This window comes from Alexandromys fortis, unplaced genomic scaffold (genome assembly GCF_014885135.2).
Source record: "Alexandromys fortis isolate MF-2015 unplaced genomic scaffold, M_Fortis_MF-2015_v1.1 scaffold_8_9099976_23576923, whole genome shotgun sequence".
Classification (NCBI taxonomy): Eukaryota; Metazoa; Chordata; class Mammalia; order Rodentia; family Cricetidae; genus Alexandromys; species Alexandromys fortis.
Genome location: NW_026067899.1, coordinates 3,453,689 through 3,469,487, shown reverse-complemented (window position 1 = coordinate 3,469,487; position 15,799 = coordinate 3,453,689). Strand labels below are relative to the sequence as shown.

The window sequence follows — 15,799 nt, the reverse complement described above, 5'->3', positions numbered from 1 at the left end:
TATCAACTGCCCAGTAACCAAATGTGAAATATACTTAGTTATTAAATCTTTCTGAAAATTAACTGCCTGTTCTTTAGACCCCTGTTTTATTTTGTATGAAGCATGTAAAATATTATTTTCTTTCTTTTATAGGCTTATTTTGCTGATGGAAATAAGGTAAGGACATTTTACCTTTAGTTTCTTGTTGTTTTATTTTTTTTTTTGAGTTTCAATATTACAGCATTTAGCATTCACTAACTTAGTGAAACACTTTTTGTTTTTCCTCTTCTTTGCCCGCCTTCCATTCCCACCTCATCTTTTTACCTTCCCCAAAGCAACAAGACCGTGAACCTGTATTTTCAGAAGAACTGGGGCTTGCAATAGAGAAACTGAAGGATGGATTCACACTGCAGGGACTTTGGGAAGTAATGAGTTGAGCCTGAGTTGAACTGGATTTCTATTTAAATATGTCTCAAGATTAAAAGATACCACTTTCCTGCTCTAGGCATGGAATAGTTTTTATATTTATAGCTTTTATATTTTATATTTTATGAAAAGTTTTTAATAATTAAGGAAAAACTCCTGGATTTTAGAAAACTGCCAGTTTTCTAAAAGATATATTCAAAATTGTAATTGAAATGTACCTGGATTGTAAATGTTTATATTGTACCTAATGCTTGTAAAATAGCAATTTACAGATATTAAGTGACTATATCATGTTGGATTTAATAAAGTTTTTTATTTAGTACCACTTAATGTTTTGACAGTATTATTTTTAAAAAAATCATTCTTAAGAAATAATCAAATACTTCTTGACTAGAAATCGTGTTTATTACCACAGGACTCTAAATATAAAACTCTAATACAAATACAATTCTGTTGGTTTGTTTGTTTTTGAGACAGGGCCTTACTATGCAGCTCTGGCTGTTCCAGAACTCACAAAGATCTGCCTGAAGCCTCCCAAGTCACAGTTCTTAAACACATCATTTTTAGGGGTTCATTTTTGTAAAAACTAATCTTTTTAACTATTGTGTATATTTCTAAAGAATGCTAATCTGTAAATAATGGTATGATGGTTTCAACAAGAAGTTATTTGGTTTGTAAGGAAATTGTTCGTTCATAAATTGTTTTGTTCGTTTATTGACCATCTCCTTGTTTGTATTCAATGAGACGCCTTTGAACATTTCTCAGATGATGTTTTTTGGACCTCACTGACATCATTCAGTTTTGGATACGGTGACAGTCTAAAGAAAATTTATGGAATCTTTTAACAAATGATTGTAGCTAGCCAATAGCAGCTTTCTCACTACTGAGAAAGAAATGAGCACATAAAGAGTTTTAAAATAAGATGCAATAATATATATATATATAAAATCATAGACAAACATACATTACAACCTAGTGCTTCCCTGATTCATTAAAAATTGGTGAAAAAATGCTACATATGTGTTTGTTCTTCTAAATGGAAAATGATTTCTACATACTTAAAGGACCAAAGGGAGTCATAGTATCCAGTATTTAGAGATCACAAGTAAAACGCTTCCGTAAACATCGTTCACTGCTGTCCAAGCAAACCGGACTAAAAATGGTCCACAAGCAAGGACTCACCTCAGATGTCATACCCTGGTGCTTACACCTGACTCACTGATCTTTTCAAATGTTAGGTGTTACGCGTGGAGAGAAATGAATCATTTCTTGTTTAAAGAAGAGGAGCAGCTGTTAGCTTTGTCCAGCGCGTTAAAAGCTTTAATGACATCTATAAATGGAAAGAGAACCATTGAGCTCTCCCTTCAGCTGTCATCCTAGCAGCTGGCAGGACCGCCAACTCACTGTGATATAAAATAAAATAAAATAAAATAACATGCTCTTTATGGAGAGACAACTTAAAGCTTGAAACTACGTAATTCCCTGATGTTGGAGTGTTTGCTCCTTTAGCAGATACTCAAGGACCATCCGTGAGGCCTAGAGACTTTATAGACTGAACACACAGGCCTGCAGCACAAAAGCCAAGTCTTCACTGAGCTTACAGGGGGGCACATTTAAGAACCCCAGCCATTGAAACTTTAGCTTCTCTGTGGCTTTACTGAGTGTAGAACGTGATCATGATTGTATAATAAAGGACTTCATGAAGAAATTTATAATATCTCGATAGAAATGGGGTGGGAGAAGTGACAGGGTCTCACACAGCCCAGGCTGGCCTTGAACTCACTGTAGTTGATAATTTTCCTACCTCCACCTCACAGATGCTGGTATGACAGGTTTGTGCCACGAGGCCTGGCTGGGCTCTTTAAATCTCCGTTCCATAAGGTGTTCCACTCCCATCAGCACCATAAAGTGTGACTCCGGTAACATGTTTTCTTAAACAAGGCCTGCTTTCTAAGTGACATGGATGGTGCAGTAGCTCACGGTGACTTTGTGTCTCTAGGGACAGCATTTTTCTCATAGGGTTGCAGCTGTTCTATTTTTTTAACTTTTTATTTCATGGAAGGTTCTTTTTAGCACTTAAAAGTTACAAAATATTCTTAAGTGTGTGGGTCTTTTCTTTCCCAAAGGCTTAACTATTTCTCTCTGGTCTTGATTCCTTTCAAACTTGTCTTTATCTTACTTTTTTGTATTATTGTTTATCACTTTATATCCCCTGTATGGCAAGACAGAGTGTGAATGAATTTGGTAATTCAGCAGTAATTACAGTTTTCCTACCTAAAAAATAAAGATAATTTAGAATATTTTAGTAAATTTTCTCTGCATTTGTTATTTCAGTCATGATGGAGGTGCCATTTAAAAGGTTATATAAAACTATTAGGTATATAAACAACTTTACGCTTCCTACTTGAAAAAGATAATCCTATCTGCTTTGCGTAGAAACTACCAGTTTGCGCTTTAACATTGTAAACCACTGGACTCATAGCTTATGAGAATTGAAATGAACTCACCTCATAGTCTTGACCTTGGCATCACTAATTCAAGCCAAGTGGCTTGCCACTAGGCCATTTTTAGAGGCGTGACTCATTTTTATGATCCGTTTTTCTGTTAGTTCAGTAAGCATTTTCTTGTGGATGCCCTTTAACTTGACGTTCCAAGGCTTTCTACATTTCAAAGTTTTCCACCTCACCTGAATGTCTTGTTTCTTAGCGGTTTCCTTGGTGACCAGAAGTTCCAGTTGTTACTTTCAATCTCAGACAGCTGAACAACTCTCCGTTCCAAGCCAGCTCTCTTAAATTCTCGTCGTTAGAGCTGGTGTCTATATTTAGCCGGTGGGATTAAATTGCAAAGGCTCCAGGCTGCGCGGAGTAGACTGATCTGTCTTTTTACAGCTAGACCCGTGTGCAGCAAGGAGCGAAGACCCTCAGTGTCCCCTTCCTTACCCAGGTTCCTCACAGAATGGATTCCCAGCGGGAGCTTGCAGAGGAACTCCGGCTTTACCAGTCCACCCTTCTTCAGGATGGTCTAAAAGATCTCCTGGAAGAGAAAAAATTCATCGATTGCACCCTCAAAGCAGGCGACAGAAGTCTTCCTTGCCACAGACTGATATTGTCGGCTTGCAGTCCTTACTTCCGCGAGTATTTCTTATCTGAGATTGAGGAGGAGAAAAAAAAGGAGGTCACGCTAGATAACGTGGATCCTGCTATCCTTGATTTGATCATCAAATACCTGTACTCTGCCAGTATCGATCTCAATGACGCAAACGTGCAAGACATCTTCGCCCTGTCCAGCCGCTTCCAGATCCCCTCAGTCTTCACCGTCTGTGTGTCTTACCTTCAGAAACGGCTGGCTCCCGGTAACTGTCTGGCCATCCTAAGATTGGGTCTTCTCCTTGACTGCCCAAGACTCGCCATTTCTGCCCGGGACTTTGTCTCAGATCGCTTTGTGCAGATTTGTAAGGAAGAAGACTTCATGCAGCTGTCTCCGCAGGAGCTGATCTCGGTCATTTCAAATCATGGTCTCAACGTAGAAAAGGAGGAAGTGGTGTTTGAGGCCGTGATGAAATGGGTGCGGACAGACAAAGAAAACAGGGCGAAAAGCCTTAGCGAGGTGTTTGATTGTATTCGTTTCCGCCTCATGGCAGAAAAATACTTCAAAGATCACGTCGAGAAAGATGACATAATTAAAAGCAACCCCGAAATCCAGAAGAAAATCAAGGTTCTAAAAGATGCTTTTGCAGGCAAACTCCCGGAACCTAGCAAAAACGCAGAGAAGGCAGGGGGCGGCGAGGTGAACGGTGATGTCGGGGATGAAGACTTACTTCCTGGTTACCTCAATGATATTCCCAGACATGGGATGTTCGTTAAAGATCTCATCCTCTTGGTCAATGACACAGCTGCAGTGGCTTACGACCCCTTGGAAAACGAGTGTTACCTTACCGCCTTAGCAGAGCAGATCCCCAGAAACCATTCCAGTATCGTTACCCAACAGAATCAGATCTACGTGGTCGGAGGGCTGTACGTGGATGAAGAAAACAAGGATCAGCCCCTACAGTCGTACTTCTTCCAGGTATGGAAACCAAGGCTGTTATTCACCATGTATTAGCCAGTTAGTGAATTTAGGGGCTGCTTACATATTGCTCAAATCGTTCTCCTCCTGTGCCCTCATACACTTTGATACTTGCAGAGTTCTGGCAGAAATACTCAATTTGACTTAATATTTAGTGAAAGGTACAGGAAAGGAAGTCCTCACATGGAACTCACGACTCGGGATTTTCCTTCCATTCTTTGATTCCAAATGCTGTACAACCTCTGATAATTGTAATTCTTCAAAGCTCTGTATTTTAGTAGAGACTGAATTTATCATATTTAACACTATTGCCTAGCAAATAGGTTAGGATCTTTTCCAAACAAAGTTATTCGCCTTTACCAACGTGCCTGGCACGCTGCAAGAAGTGGGAATTGGTCTGCTTTTGTACTTTCCCCCCTTAACAGGGTGTTTGGGGAAGCAACATTCATATCTTACTATTGTTACTGTATAAAATATGTCAATGAAAAAGGCCTCGTACATATTCTGTACACTTTGAGCTGTATGAGGGAAAATAACCTGCCTCCACAAGTATCTCTGTTTGAACTGCATTTAGAAGGTATTGTTCATGATATTACCTTTATTTGATCAGAATTAGAGGTAGGTATTATTATAACTTCATCATCCGTTTAGTGTAACCATAAAACTTCCAGGAAAGCAAATCTTCCTCATCTAACTGACTCTCTCTAGTTTATTTGGGGACAATTTGTTTTATAACAACAGTAGGCTGTCCCAGCAGCTTCTGACTCACTCGGTGACTTCATGTGCACTTCCAGTATTGCCAGTATCAATACTTCATAGCTTGTGGTTAGCGCAGTAAGAATCTGTTTAGGTCATAGCTAATCGTGGCCTAGGGTGGAAAGGCCAGAGATAAGCAAGTGTGGAATATCAAACCACAGTCATCGAGTGCTCTCAAAGTACACGCCATACGTTTTCACAAATCCCTGCCTTTTGCCAAGTCATCTAATCTCAACAAAATGGAGTAATAATGTATATTAATCATGTTTCTTAATTGTCTAAGTTCCAGCGAAAGACACCAGCAAACGTATTTGAATGGATCGGTAGGCAGACAGACTGGTATATAATTATATATAGATAAATCTATATATAGATTCAAGGGACAAATACAGCAGAGAATAATCCTCCAACACTCCCGCAGGCTTTGTTCCACTCCATATTACTATATTGATTATAAGGCTGAGGACCTAGCTCATTGTTAGAGTTTGCACACACACACACACACACACACACACACACACACACACACACTCACCTTTTGAAAATATACCCAGAGCCCACATTCTCCTGACTTTCGAGTACTCATTGTAACCTTTATTCTCTCCATCCTATTACTTCCTTTTACCTTTATTGTGCTTCTGATTTCAAGTGAGGTTACCCATCTCAGCACAAGCCACTGAAACAGTTGTACAGAGTTGGAAGGGCGACCCCCTTGTCACTTCTAAAAGCCACAAACCTGGAACAAGATGCCTGAATTAAAGCCATACGCAAGAGCCTTGTATGAGAATCTCAGGTTTCGTGTTTTTCTGCTTGGCTGCCCGTGTGAAGTGTGCTAAGTTCAGAGTAAATTGCTATTTGGTATATGCTGCAAATAGACTGGAATTTGGGGCCTTACTAAGGTTTGTTTCCCCCTCCATTGGATTAACAGATCCACATAGTCCTAGACTGCACTAAGCTTTGAGATAGTCTAGGTATAAACCCTAATTTTAACAATGAGGAAAGTGGGATGCAGAAGGGTTAAAGAGCTTGGGAGCTCATCCACACTGAAGGGGCTGGCAACCTGCCGATCATCTGCTAGAGAAAGTGTTCCCAGGAGAAGAGATGACAGGGGGCGGGGGGAGGGGGTGTTCTGCAGAGTCTGTATGGGAACTAGGCCCTCGGGTTTAGAACTGTGATAGCTGTTGATCCATTAAAAAAAAACAGTACCCAAGCTTAATAATGACACCCAGTCTCAAACAGACAACAAAACAACTGTATATTTAGACAACGTGGTATTTAAAAAAAAGCCATGTGAAGTTGGGCAAGTGATTTAATCTCTCTGTGGCTGTTTCCTCTCACCTGTAATAACAGACGAGAAAACGCCTATCCTGGAAGACCAAATGAGATTTTCTGTCTGAGCACTGTGTACAGAACTCTCACAGGCAGACTCCCATAAATGCTTGCTGCGATTTCCACTCTGTGCCACAGTACTTGCCCCACCCCATCCGTGGCTGGGCTAGCAATCAAACCCAGGCTCTTGCACATGGAATCTCCACCCTGCTGAGTGATGTACTCTGAGCCCCATGATACCTTCTTGACCAGAGGTTTTTTTTTTCCAAGAAGTTAAACACCATATAATCACAATCTAGGATGCTGCAGTGAGTGACTGCGAAGCCAGCACGGTGCACACAGGGATTAAACCCACGTCACGGCATGTCATTTGCTCTCGGTGCGTAGTTTGACTGGCACGATTAGACCAGAAACAAAAAGACTTCCTCAGATGCCACGTCACTGCCATCACTACCACAGTCTTCCCCATTCCTGCCTACATGAAGTCTGCAGTGAATCTGATGCCTTCTCTTTCTGCTACCTGCAAGTGCCACACGGAGCGCAGAAGGAGTTCCTTGGTGGTGTTGCCCTAAAACACAAAAGGGAGTATGTCAGGGGTTTAGAAAGTAAATACCAAAATGAAAGCCAGCCAGGCCAGAATCACCAGAACGCGGCACTATTGGGACCATCGCAGGGCTGGTGACAAGCCAGGTTACTTCTCAGCATAAACCAGAAACAGGCCATTTAAGGTGGCTTCACCCAAAATGGGGGTATTGAAATGTGTATTTTTCTGTATCAAAAATAATAAAACAGGGAACCTAGCCATGTTTAAAAGACAGAAAAGATATTGCCCAGATTCTCAGTTGTCTGAAGACTGAGCGACAAGTCCAGCTGTCGCGGGTGCTGGCTGTGGGAGTGTGTTAAATATAGCAACCAGGGGTCATCCGCATACTGTGACCCCTGCCACAGACACGTCTTTCCCAGTCTCCCCAAAGCATTAAGATTCCTTTTTCCAAACCTGAACAGGGCAACTTCAGAAGAAAATTTAACATGAGACTCAGATTTCTAGCTAACCTAGCAATTCTGTTGTATCGTCTTTCCTTTCTTGATGTCTTGTTTGTTTTTTTTTTAATTGGGGGGAGGCAGTATTTTTTCATAGGCCAAGTAGATTTTCTCATTTTTTTTTTAGTAATTTTAAGGTAAAGTATGATACTTTGGGATTGTAGTTTTACAAGACCTTAGACCGTCTCTGTAAATTTTCAACACTCCATGAAATATTGTGTTATTTTTAGTTACCAATCTCCATAACTCATCTTTTCTTCAGCTTGATAGCATAACATCTGAGTGGGTCGGACTTCCTCCTCTACCATCAGCCAGGTGTCTCTTTGGTTTGGGAGAGGTGGACGACAAAATCTACGTGGTTGCTGGCAAAGACCTCCAAACAGAAGCTTCGTTAGACTCCGTCCTATGCTATGATCCTGCGTAAGTTGACATAATACTCCTAGCCTGTTCCTGTTCCCTAAGCATGCTGACAACAAGCTCATATTTTCACAAGCTGGAACATAAATTGTATTGTCATCTGATTTTAGGGCTGCAAAATGGAGTGAAGTGAAAAATCTTCCTATTAAAGTTTATGGCCATAATGTGATTTCCCATAACGGGATGATCTACTGTCTAGGCGGAAAGACAGACGACAAGTAAGTGCCCACGGTTTCCTTCTGATTGACATCCGAGTGAGTGCTGAAAGAGCTTCTGCCTTTGTTTGTGTTTGTTTTTAAACTACGTATTGAAGTGGGACTTGACTCTCATGTCATATTTTGCAGGTAAAAATTGCAAATATAGTTTTGACATTATTAGAGGAAAATGTAATTATTTTTTAAAACAAAAATGACGTTTTAAAGTCACTAGACCAAATAGATAGGAATGTTGCACGCTGCCAGATGGGCACAATACCTCAACCATAAGCATCCTAACAGGAGAAAAGCAGCATCCAGGAGCACAGTCAGTCTTTTATTTAGTCGCTATCCAAGAACACAGTCAGTCCTTTATTTAGCTGCTTTAGAACTATTGTACTACACTGAGACCAATAGGCTCTCTTATTCAATTAAGCCTAAGTAGAAAACATTACCTGTATCTGTAGAATGTGGAGGGTGCGCTTCCCACAGCACACCTGTGGAGGTCAGAAGGCAACTTTGATGAGCTGGTTCTCCTTCCACTAGGTGAGATCTGGGGACTGAACTCAGGTCATCAGGCTGAAGAGGCGGGTGCTGCTGAGCCATCTCTCCAGCCCCAACTGCTAAAAAATATCCAATGTATTCTTCTAGGATTTCTCTGGGTAGTATTGGCTCTCCTGGAACTAGCTCTGTAGACCAGGCTGGCCTTGAACTCAAGATCCACCTGCCTCTGCCTCCTGTGTGCAAGGATTAAAGTTGTGCACCACCACCACCCAGCTTCAACATACTCTTTAGCATGGTGTTGAAGTATATCCATTAGCAAAATCGTCCACAGTAATGTAGATTTGTACTTTCACCAAAAAGAGATTCTAAAAGGAACATTGTTGTCTTTTTCTGTTCACAGAAAGTGTACAAATAGAATGTTTATCTACAACCCCAAAAAGGGAGACTGGAAAGATCTGGCTCCGATGAAGACCCCTCGTTCCATGTTTGGAGTGGCAATCCATAAAGGCAAAATTGTAATCGCAGGGGGTGTCACCGAGGACGGTCTCTCTGCTTCAGTTGAAGCTTTCGACCTCAAGACCAACAAGTGAGCTGCTCTGCTGTGCAAACGAGTCCTGTCCATTTAGCTGTCACATTTGGGTGGCAGTTACGCCTTCTAAGGCATGGGAGGTGGGGGAGCCAAGAACCTTAGGTTAAGAGAAAGTATTTCCAACTCCCCACACCGTGTGTTTGTCATTTGAAATGCAGGAGTCATGAGTTAGTGTTGATATACTATTTGCCTGACTCTGGGCTAATCTTACTCAGTCAGTCATTTCACTAAGGCATTATTTTTCTCGGAAAAGTTGTATGAACAAAGATGGGTACACGTGTCTTAAAAGAATTAATGAGGAACACGTAGTTTAAAAGTTAAAGGATATTGCAGGGCAGTGGTGGTGCATGCCTTTAGTCCCAGCACTCAGGAGGCAGAGACAGGCAGATCTTGGTAACTTCAAGGCCAGCCTGGTCTACAGAGTGAGTTTCAGGACAGGCTCCAATGCTACAGAGAAACCCTGTTTCAAAAAGATAAGAAAAAGATTAAAAGATATTTTTGGCGAGGTGGTGGTAGTCTTTAGCCCCAGCACTTGGGAGGCAGAGGCAGGCAGATCTCTGAGATAGAGGCCTGCATGTTCTACAGAATGAGTTCAGGACAGCAGGGATTACACAGAGAAACCCTGTCTTAAAAAAAAACCAAGCAAAAAATTTAAAATGTTTTCTATTGTTGACAACTAACACTCATAAACTATGAGTGCTTTATAAGTTTCTTAATTTTACTTTTAAGTTTTTATTGAATTAATGTGAAAAAATACTTGAGTGATTTTTGGGTTTTTTAGTTCAATTTAATTAATTAATTAATTTATTTTTAAGACAGGGTTTCTCTGTGTAGCCCTAACTGTCCTGGAACTTGCTCTGTAGGCCAGGCTGGCCTCGAACTCACAGAGATCCACCTACTTCTACCTTCCGAGTGCTAGGATTAAAGACCTGTACCACTACCAACGACTTGACTGCTATTTTTATATAAAAATAATCTTCCTAAATTTTTGAGCTCACACAAACTAGATGAATACATATGTTGAAATTCCTATAATAGTGTTGAGAAAAATTAGAGCAGTGTTATTACTTTCTTAAGAAACCAAATATATATAATTACAAAATAATTTTGATATCTGCAAATCACAAAGGATTTTCATGGAGTTAGATTTAAATGATAATTAAAAATGATGTCCTTGAAGATTGGAGAATAGAGGTAAATGCTCTAATACAAAAAGCTTAATGCTACTGGACTCTGTAGGCCACACCTCTGATTGGCAGTGCTTGGGAGGCGGGGCAGTCAGATCTCTTGAATTCCAGTCCAGAGCTACATAGTGAAACCCTGTCTAAATAAAAAAGTGTAAACCTGCAGACAAAACTATAAACCCTCTGTGGTTTTAGTTTTAGACCTATTTATAGATGTATGTATACACACATGTGCATGTGTGAGAACACACAATCCTTTAAAAAGAACAAAATTACACCAAAATGGTGTGTTTCTGTGCATTTTGTGTTGACTGCATTTTCAATGAAACACCTAGATGGGAAGTGATGACGGAATTTCCCCAAGAAAGAAGCTCCATCAGTCTGGTCAGCCTGGCCGGATCCCTGTATGCCATCGGCGGTTTTGCAATGATCCAACTGGAATCGAAAGAGTTTGCACCCACTGAAGTCAACGACATATGGAAGTAAGTTTTCCTCAGTCTAATGCTTTGAACCAAGTATTAAGCCAGGTAACTCGGAAGCAAGTGTGCAGTAAATAAGCCAGATTTTCCCATCATGCCCCTTCCCAGTGGTAAACTCTACACTTCAAGCCTAACTGAACTTTTGAATATGCCACTTATTGATCAAGTACTACTTGTGACTGGTTAGCTGTGAGATTAAGGAAAGAACTCATCCAGAATACCTTCTTGGTTGGTGTTGTTGTTATTTTTTTTAAAAAAATGTTATTTTATATATGGTGTTTTGCATATGTGTATGTCTGATTTATTTGGAGGTCAGAAGAGGGCACTGGGTCCCCTGGAGCTAGAGTTACTATCAACTGTGAACCACCATGTGGGTACTGGGAATCAAACCTGGGTCCCCTGGAAGAACAGCCAGTGCTCTTAACTGCTAAGTCATCTCTCCAGTCCTAGGCAGGTTTCTTTGTTAAAATGAGTTAGGACAGCTGAGTTTTTCTGCCCAATTCTAGCTTTAAGAGTGACTCGTTAAGGCAGAATGTCTTGTTTTCCTTTAGAGTAGTTCATTTCCTAAGAAAACACAGCATTTGAGGCTGGAGAGATCGCTCAGCAGTTAAGAGCACTGGCTGCTCTTCCAGAGGACCCGGGTTTGATTCCCAGCACTCACAACTGTCTGTAACTCCAGTACCAGGGGATCTAATACCCTCACACAGACACACATGCAGGCAAAACACCAATGGACATTAAAAATATAATAACTTTTAAATTATTTTTAAAAAGAAACAGTACTTAAGAAATGTTTACCTATTCAGTTTTTCATGAGTTAATTAAATCTAATTTATTCTTCTAATTGTTTGATGATTCAGATAGCAAATGATTATTTAATAAGAAAAAGGTGAGAGTAGCTATCCATTTTACCACCCAGACAGCTGCTAGGCCATTCTCCTAAGTATGCGGTGGCTACTCAACTGAACTATTTTTTTTTGTTTGTTTTTTGTTTTCGAGACAGGGTTTCTCTGTAGCTTTGGAGCCTGTCCTGGAACTCCCTTTGTAGACCAGGCTGGCCTCGAACTCCCAGAGATCCGCCTGCCTCTGCCTCCCGAGTGCTGGGATTAAAGGCGTGCGCCACCACCGCCTGGCTCAACTGAACTATTTTAGTCAAAGAATGCTTTCTAAAGGGCAGGGAACACTTTGACCACAGTGTCAGATCCAGTAAACATTTAATGGAAAACAAGGTATATCCCAGAGGTCACAGGCGCATAAGTTCCATCTGGAGACCATAGTTCAGTGGGTCATCTGTCCATGAATTTTTCTGGGCGGTCCGATTCCAATACAATGGCCATTGGTGCAGGTATATGCTCACTCACAGGTGCATACATTGAAAGGGATTCAACTGTTACCAGGAGAGGCTCCTTGTCTGGCAGGAGGCAGTGGGGTCCCCCCCCCCCCCGCCCTCGAGACCCCAGATTTATACTGAGTACAAAGAAATTTACAAACTGCTTTCATTAAAGGCTGCTTATTGTTTCTTTGTTTTTTTTTTTTTTCTTCCATCAGGTATGAAGATGATAAAAAAGAATGGGCTGGGATGTTGAAGGAAATACGTTATGCTTCGGGAGCTAGTTGCCTAGCAACACGCTTAAATCTGTTCAAACTGTCTAAACTATAAACAAGGTGACAACAATAACCGTTTGAGAAGTGGCTTGTTGGGACAAGAAGCCTATAATTTACTGTCTTTCTTTAAGCCTGTACAATGATTCATGTAGAGTCTTTGAGGTTGACAGTGTAGCCAGATCTCGGAGTCACCGTGAGCTTGTTCCAACGCCGAGTCTAGAACCGTTTGCTGAGAGCTTTAGTGTTCAGCTGAACAATGTACTTTTGTTAAACTTTACTCAAAGATGTGGGCTTTCTAAATCTGAGCTGTTTACTAAGCCTTTGTATTCTTAAGGTACATTTACACTCGTTTTCTATTGTCAATGAAATGCATATGTCTACATTCTCAAGAAATGTTTGAGTAACAGAACCCTTTCCTCACGTTGTGAGCTATGATGGGGATCTTGTGCATTGTAACGAAGATGACTGGAAATGCTGTTTAAGAAAAATAATAAATGAGTTTCATCTGAAGGCAAAGTGTCTAATCAAATCCAAATGGCCTCACCCCGACCCCTTTTAAATTTTTATGTGTATGGGTGTTTTACCTGAGTGTGTGTCTGGACACACTGTGGCCTAGGCTGGCCTGGAACTCACTATGTCCCACAAGCTGGCCTCGAACCCACAGCAGACTTCCTGCCTTTCCCTGCAGAGCATTGGGATTAACTCACTTATGAAAAGAGTTCTTAGCTGCACTTGACGGCACATACCTGTAATCCCAGCACTCAAGAAGCAGAGGCAGGAAGACTGCCACAAGGTTAAGACCAGCCAGGACTACTTAAGATACTTTAAAAATACGAACTGTGTCTGTTATTAGCATTCCTTGCTTAAAGTTTTGCACTGGCTTCTCATCTCACCCCGGGGGGAGCCATGAAGTCCTATGCTGCTGACTGTCTCCTCTGACTTTTTACTCCCAACCACTTCCTGCTTGATCTGCTCTAACCACAGCTGAGCTCGTTGATCTCAAGCACATCAGGTGTGTTCCCAACTCAGAATATTTGCACTTAGCATTGTTTAATTGAGTCAGACCACTTAAGTAAAGAAAATAGAGACGTGGTATGCCATGGTCATTTTAAATGGAAACTCAATCAGGATTTGCCTGCTCCAAATATATGTTGTCTCAGGTAGTCCATCCTCGCATCCTGTGTGGACAGTGCCATAGAGTTCCAGTCAAAGTAAGGGACCTGCAAAGTAAGCCGTTCGTTTGAATACAGGTTGTAAAGCAACTACTAGTGTTTTCAATTTGACTTCCCCACCATTAGGTAGATCTCCCAATTATTGGTCTAGTGAGGGGTTATATAAGCTTTCTAATGATAGCTTCAGAGATTTATAAAATGTAGAAATTATTTTTATAATCTATTTCTTTATTGATTCTTTGGGAATTTCACATCATGAACCCAAATGGCTCTCCTCCCAGTCCTTCCATATCTGCAGCATCCTCCACAAAAGAACCACCCCCCACCCCCATTAATTAAAAGCAAAACAAAACAATATGAACAAAAACTACCTCACTCCTCCAATTCTCCTGCGTCTCCAACACCTCTTCATCTGTCCTAGTGGCACTGGGAGCTGTGGTGTGTCACACTGTAGACCCTTTTGTCCAATTAGCCCCACCCACAAATGTTCATTGCAATGAGTCCTTGGGCAGGTCCAAGGCCTCTGGCCTCTGGTAAGCCATCATCACTGGACCCTCACCAAAACACCTCTCAGATATCCTGCTGTCGCCCCAGTCACGGAGATTCTGTGGCTATCATTCTGCAGGACCAGTCCCTTCATGCACTCCAGGTCCTGGGTGGTAGCTGAGCTGGTCAGTTGGGGGCACTGGAGCCACCAACCTTAGGTGAGGGGTGGAGCCAGCTTCCCTACACCCATGCCATTGCCATTAGGGCCAGCTCTCCCACGGCAGTGGTGAGGGGTGGGACCATCTCATCTCTCCTTAGTATGGGGTAGGGGAAGAGAGCTCTCCCATGATGGGCAGAGCCAACTCCTTTTATTTTTTTTTTATTTTGGTTTTTCGATACAGGGTTTCTCCGTGGCTTTGGAGCCTGTCCTGGAACTAGCTCTGTAGACCAGGCTGGTCTCGAACTCACAGAGATCCGCCTGCCTCTGCCTCCCGAGTGCTGGGATTAAAGGCGAGCGCCACCGTCGCCCAGCCCAACTCCTTTTAATATAAGGGCATATATAAGGTTTCTAATGATAGCTTCAGAGACTTATAAAATGTTATCAAATGCAGAAATTATTTTATCTGTCTCTAAGGTTATGAGCTAAGAGTGTGTACATGATCTGTCACCCAGTATTTGTAGTTGTTGTTTTGTGCTAAAAAATGAAGAAAGCCTCCAGCCGACCACCCATCTCTGGGATCACAGATACGCCTGGCCCTACCCACTCCACCATGCCTGTTTAGAGGATGAATTAGATGACTGTTCCATACCTGAATAACACGATAGCCCAAAATTTCCAGATGTCGTTTTTTCATAGCAGATTTTCCTTTTAAGTGAGGAATGTTTGAACAGAAGGCTCTTACATCCAAAAATTCTAAAGCAATCCTACAAAATATAAAAAATGCTTACTTCCAAACTCAAAATGGGAATTTAAGTAACCAGAAACCACAAGCCTGTCAGGAAAAAGAATGCATGCATTCATATACAAAGGCTCAATGACTATACCTCAGTATAATCAAAAGGGTTTTTTTTTTTAATCTTGCTCATTCTCTGAGACAGAGTATCACCACCACTGTGGTGGTTTGAATGACTGTCTCCAGTCTCTCAAACTTGAATATTTAGTACCCATTTGATGGCTGCATTTGGAGAGGCTTGGGGAGATGTGGCCTTGATGGAGAACGTGTCGCTAGGGGTGGACTCTGAGGTTTCAAGAGCCACATGTCATTCCCAACTTGTTCCCTCTGTCTCTGCTTGTGGTTCAGGATGGGAGCTAGCTGCTCCGGTGGCCATGCCCGCCTGCAGCCATGCTTCCCTGCCTCGATGGCGGTAGACTCTTCTCCCTCTGGAACCATAAGCCCCAAATAAGTTCTTCCTTGTCTAAGGAGCCTTGCAGCCTTGAACTACCTCTTGCTTCTACCACCCAAGTGCTGGGACGACAGGCACACACCACACCCAGCTCCGAACTATTTTTCTACTTAAGAAATTAGTGACTGAAATCAAACCTTTTCTTTTCTTTTTTTTTTTTTTTTTTTTT

General features: G+C 41.5%; 2 protein-coding genes across 6 annotated transcripts in view; one reads left to right on the top strand and one right to left on the bottom strand.

Annotated features, from left to right (window-relative positions):
* The first annotated feature begins 6 nt into the window (after positions 1 to 6).
* Klhl41 (kelch like family member 41) lies at positions 7 to 12,650 on the top strand. The gene is made up of 7 exons (XM_050123091.1): positions 7 to 156; positions 315 to 4,470; positions 7,859 to 8,016; positions 8,124 to 8,231; positions 9,112 to 9,297; positions 10,820 to 10,966; positions 12,512 to 12,650. The coding sequence occupies exons 2-7, from the start codon at positions 3,361 to 3,363 to the stop codon at positions 12,621 to 12,623; spliced, it is 1,821 nt and encodes a 606-aa protein (XP_049979048.1). The 5' UTR covers positions 7 to 156; positions 315 to 3,360; the 3' UTR covers positions 12,624 to 12,650.
* Positions 12,161 to 15,799, bottom strand: part of Fastkd1 (FAST kinase domains 1) — a 25,120-nt gene continuing 21,481 nt past the window's right edge. For all 5 annotated transcript variants that reach the window (XM_050123064.1, XM_050123080.1, XM_050123055.1 and 2 more), the window contains 2 exons: positions 15,036 to 15,150; positions 12,161 to 13,788 (listed from right to left, as the gene is read on the bottom strand). In XM_050123064.1, the coding sequence (XP_049979021.1) occupies positions 13,693 to 13,788; positions 15,036 to 15,150 (211 nt within the window). In that variant the 3' untranslated portion in view covers positions 12,161 to 13,692. The remainder of the gene's footprint in view (positions 13,789 to 15,035; positions 15,151 to 15,799) is intronic.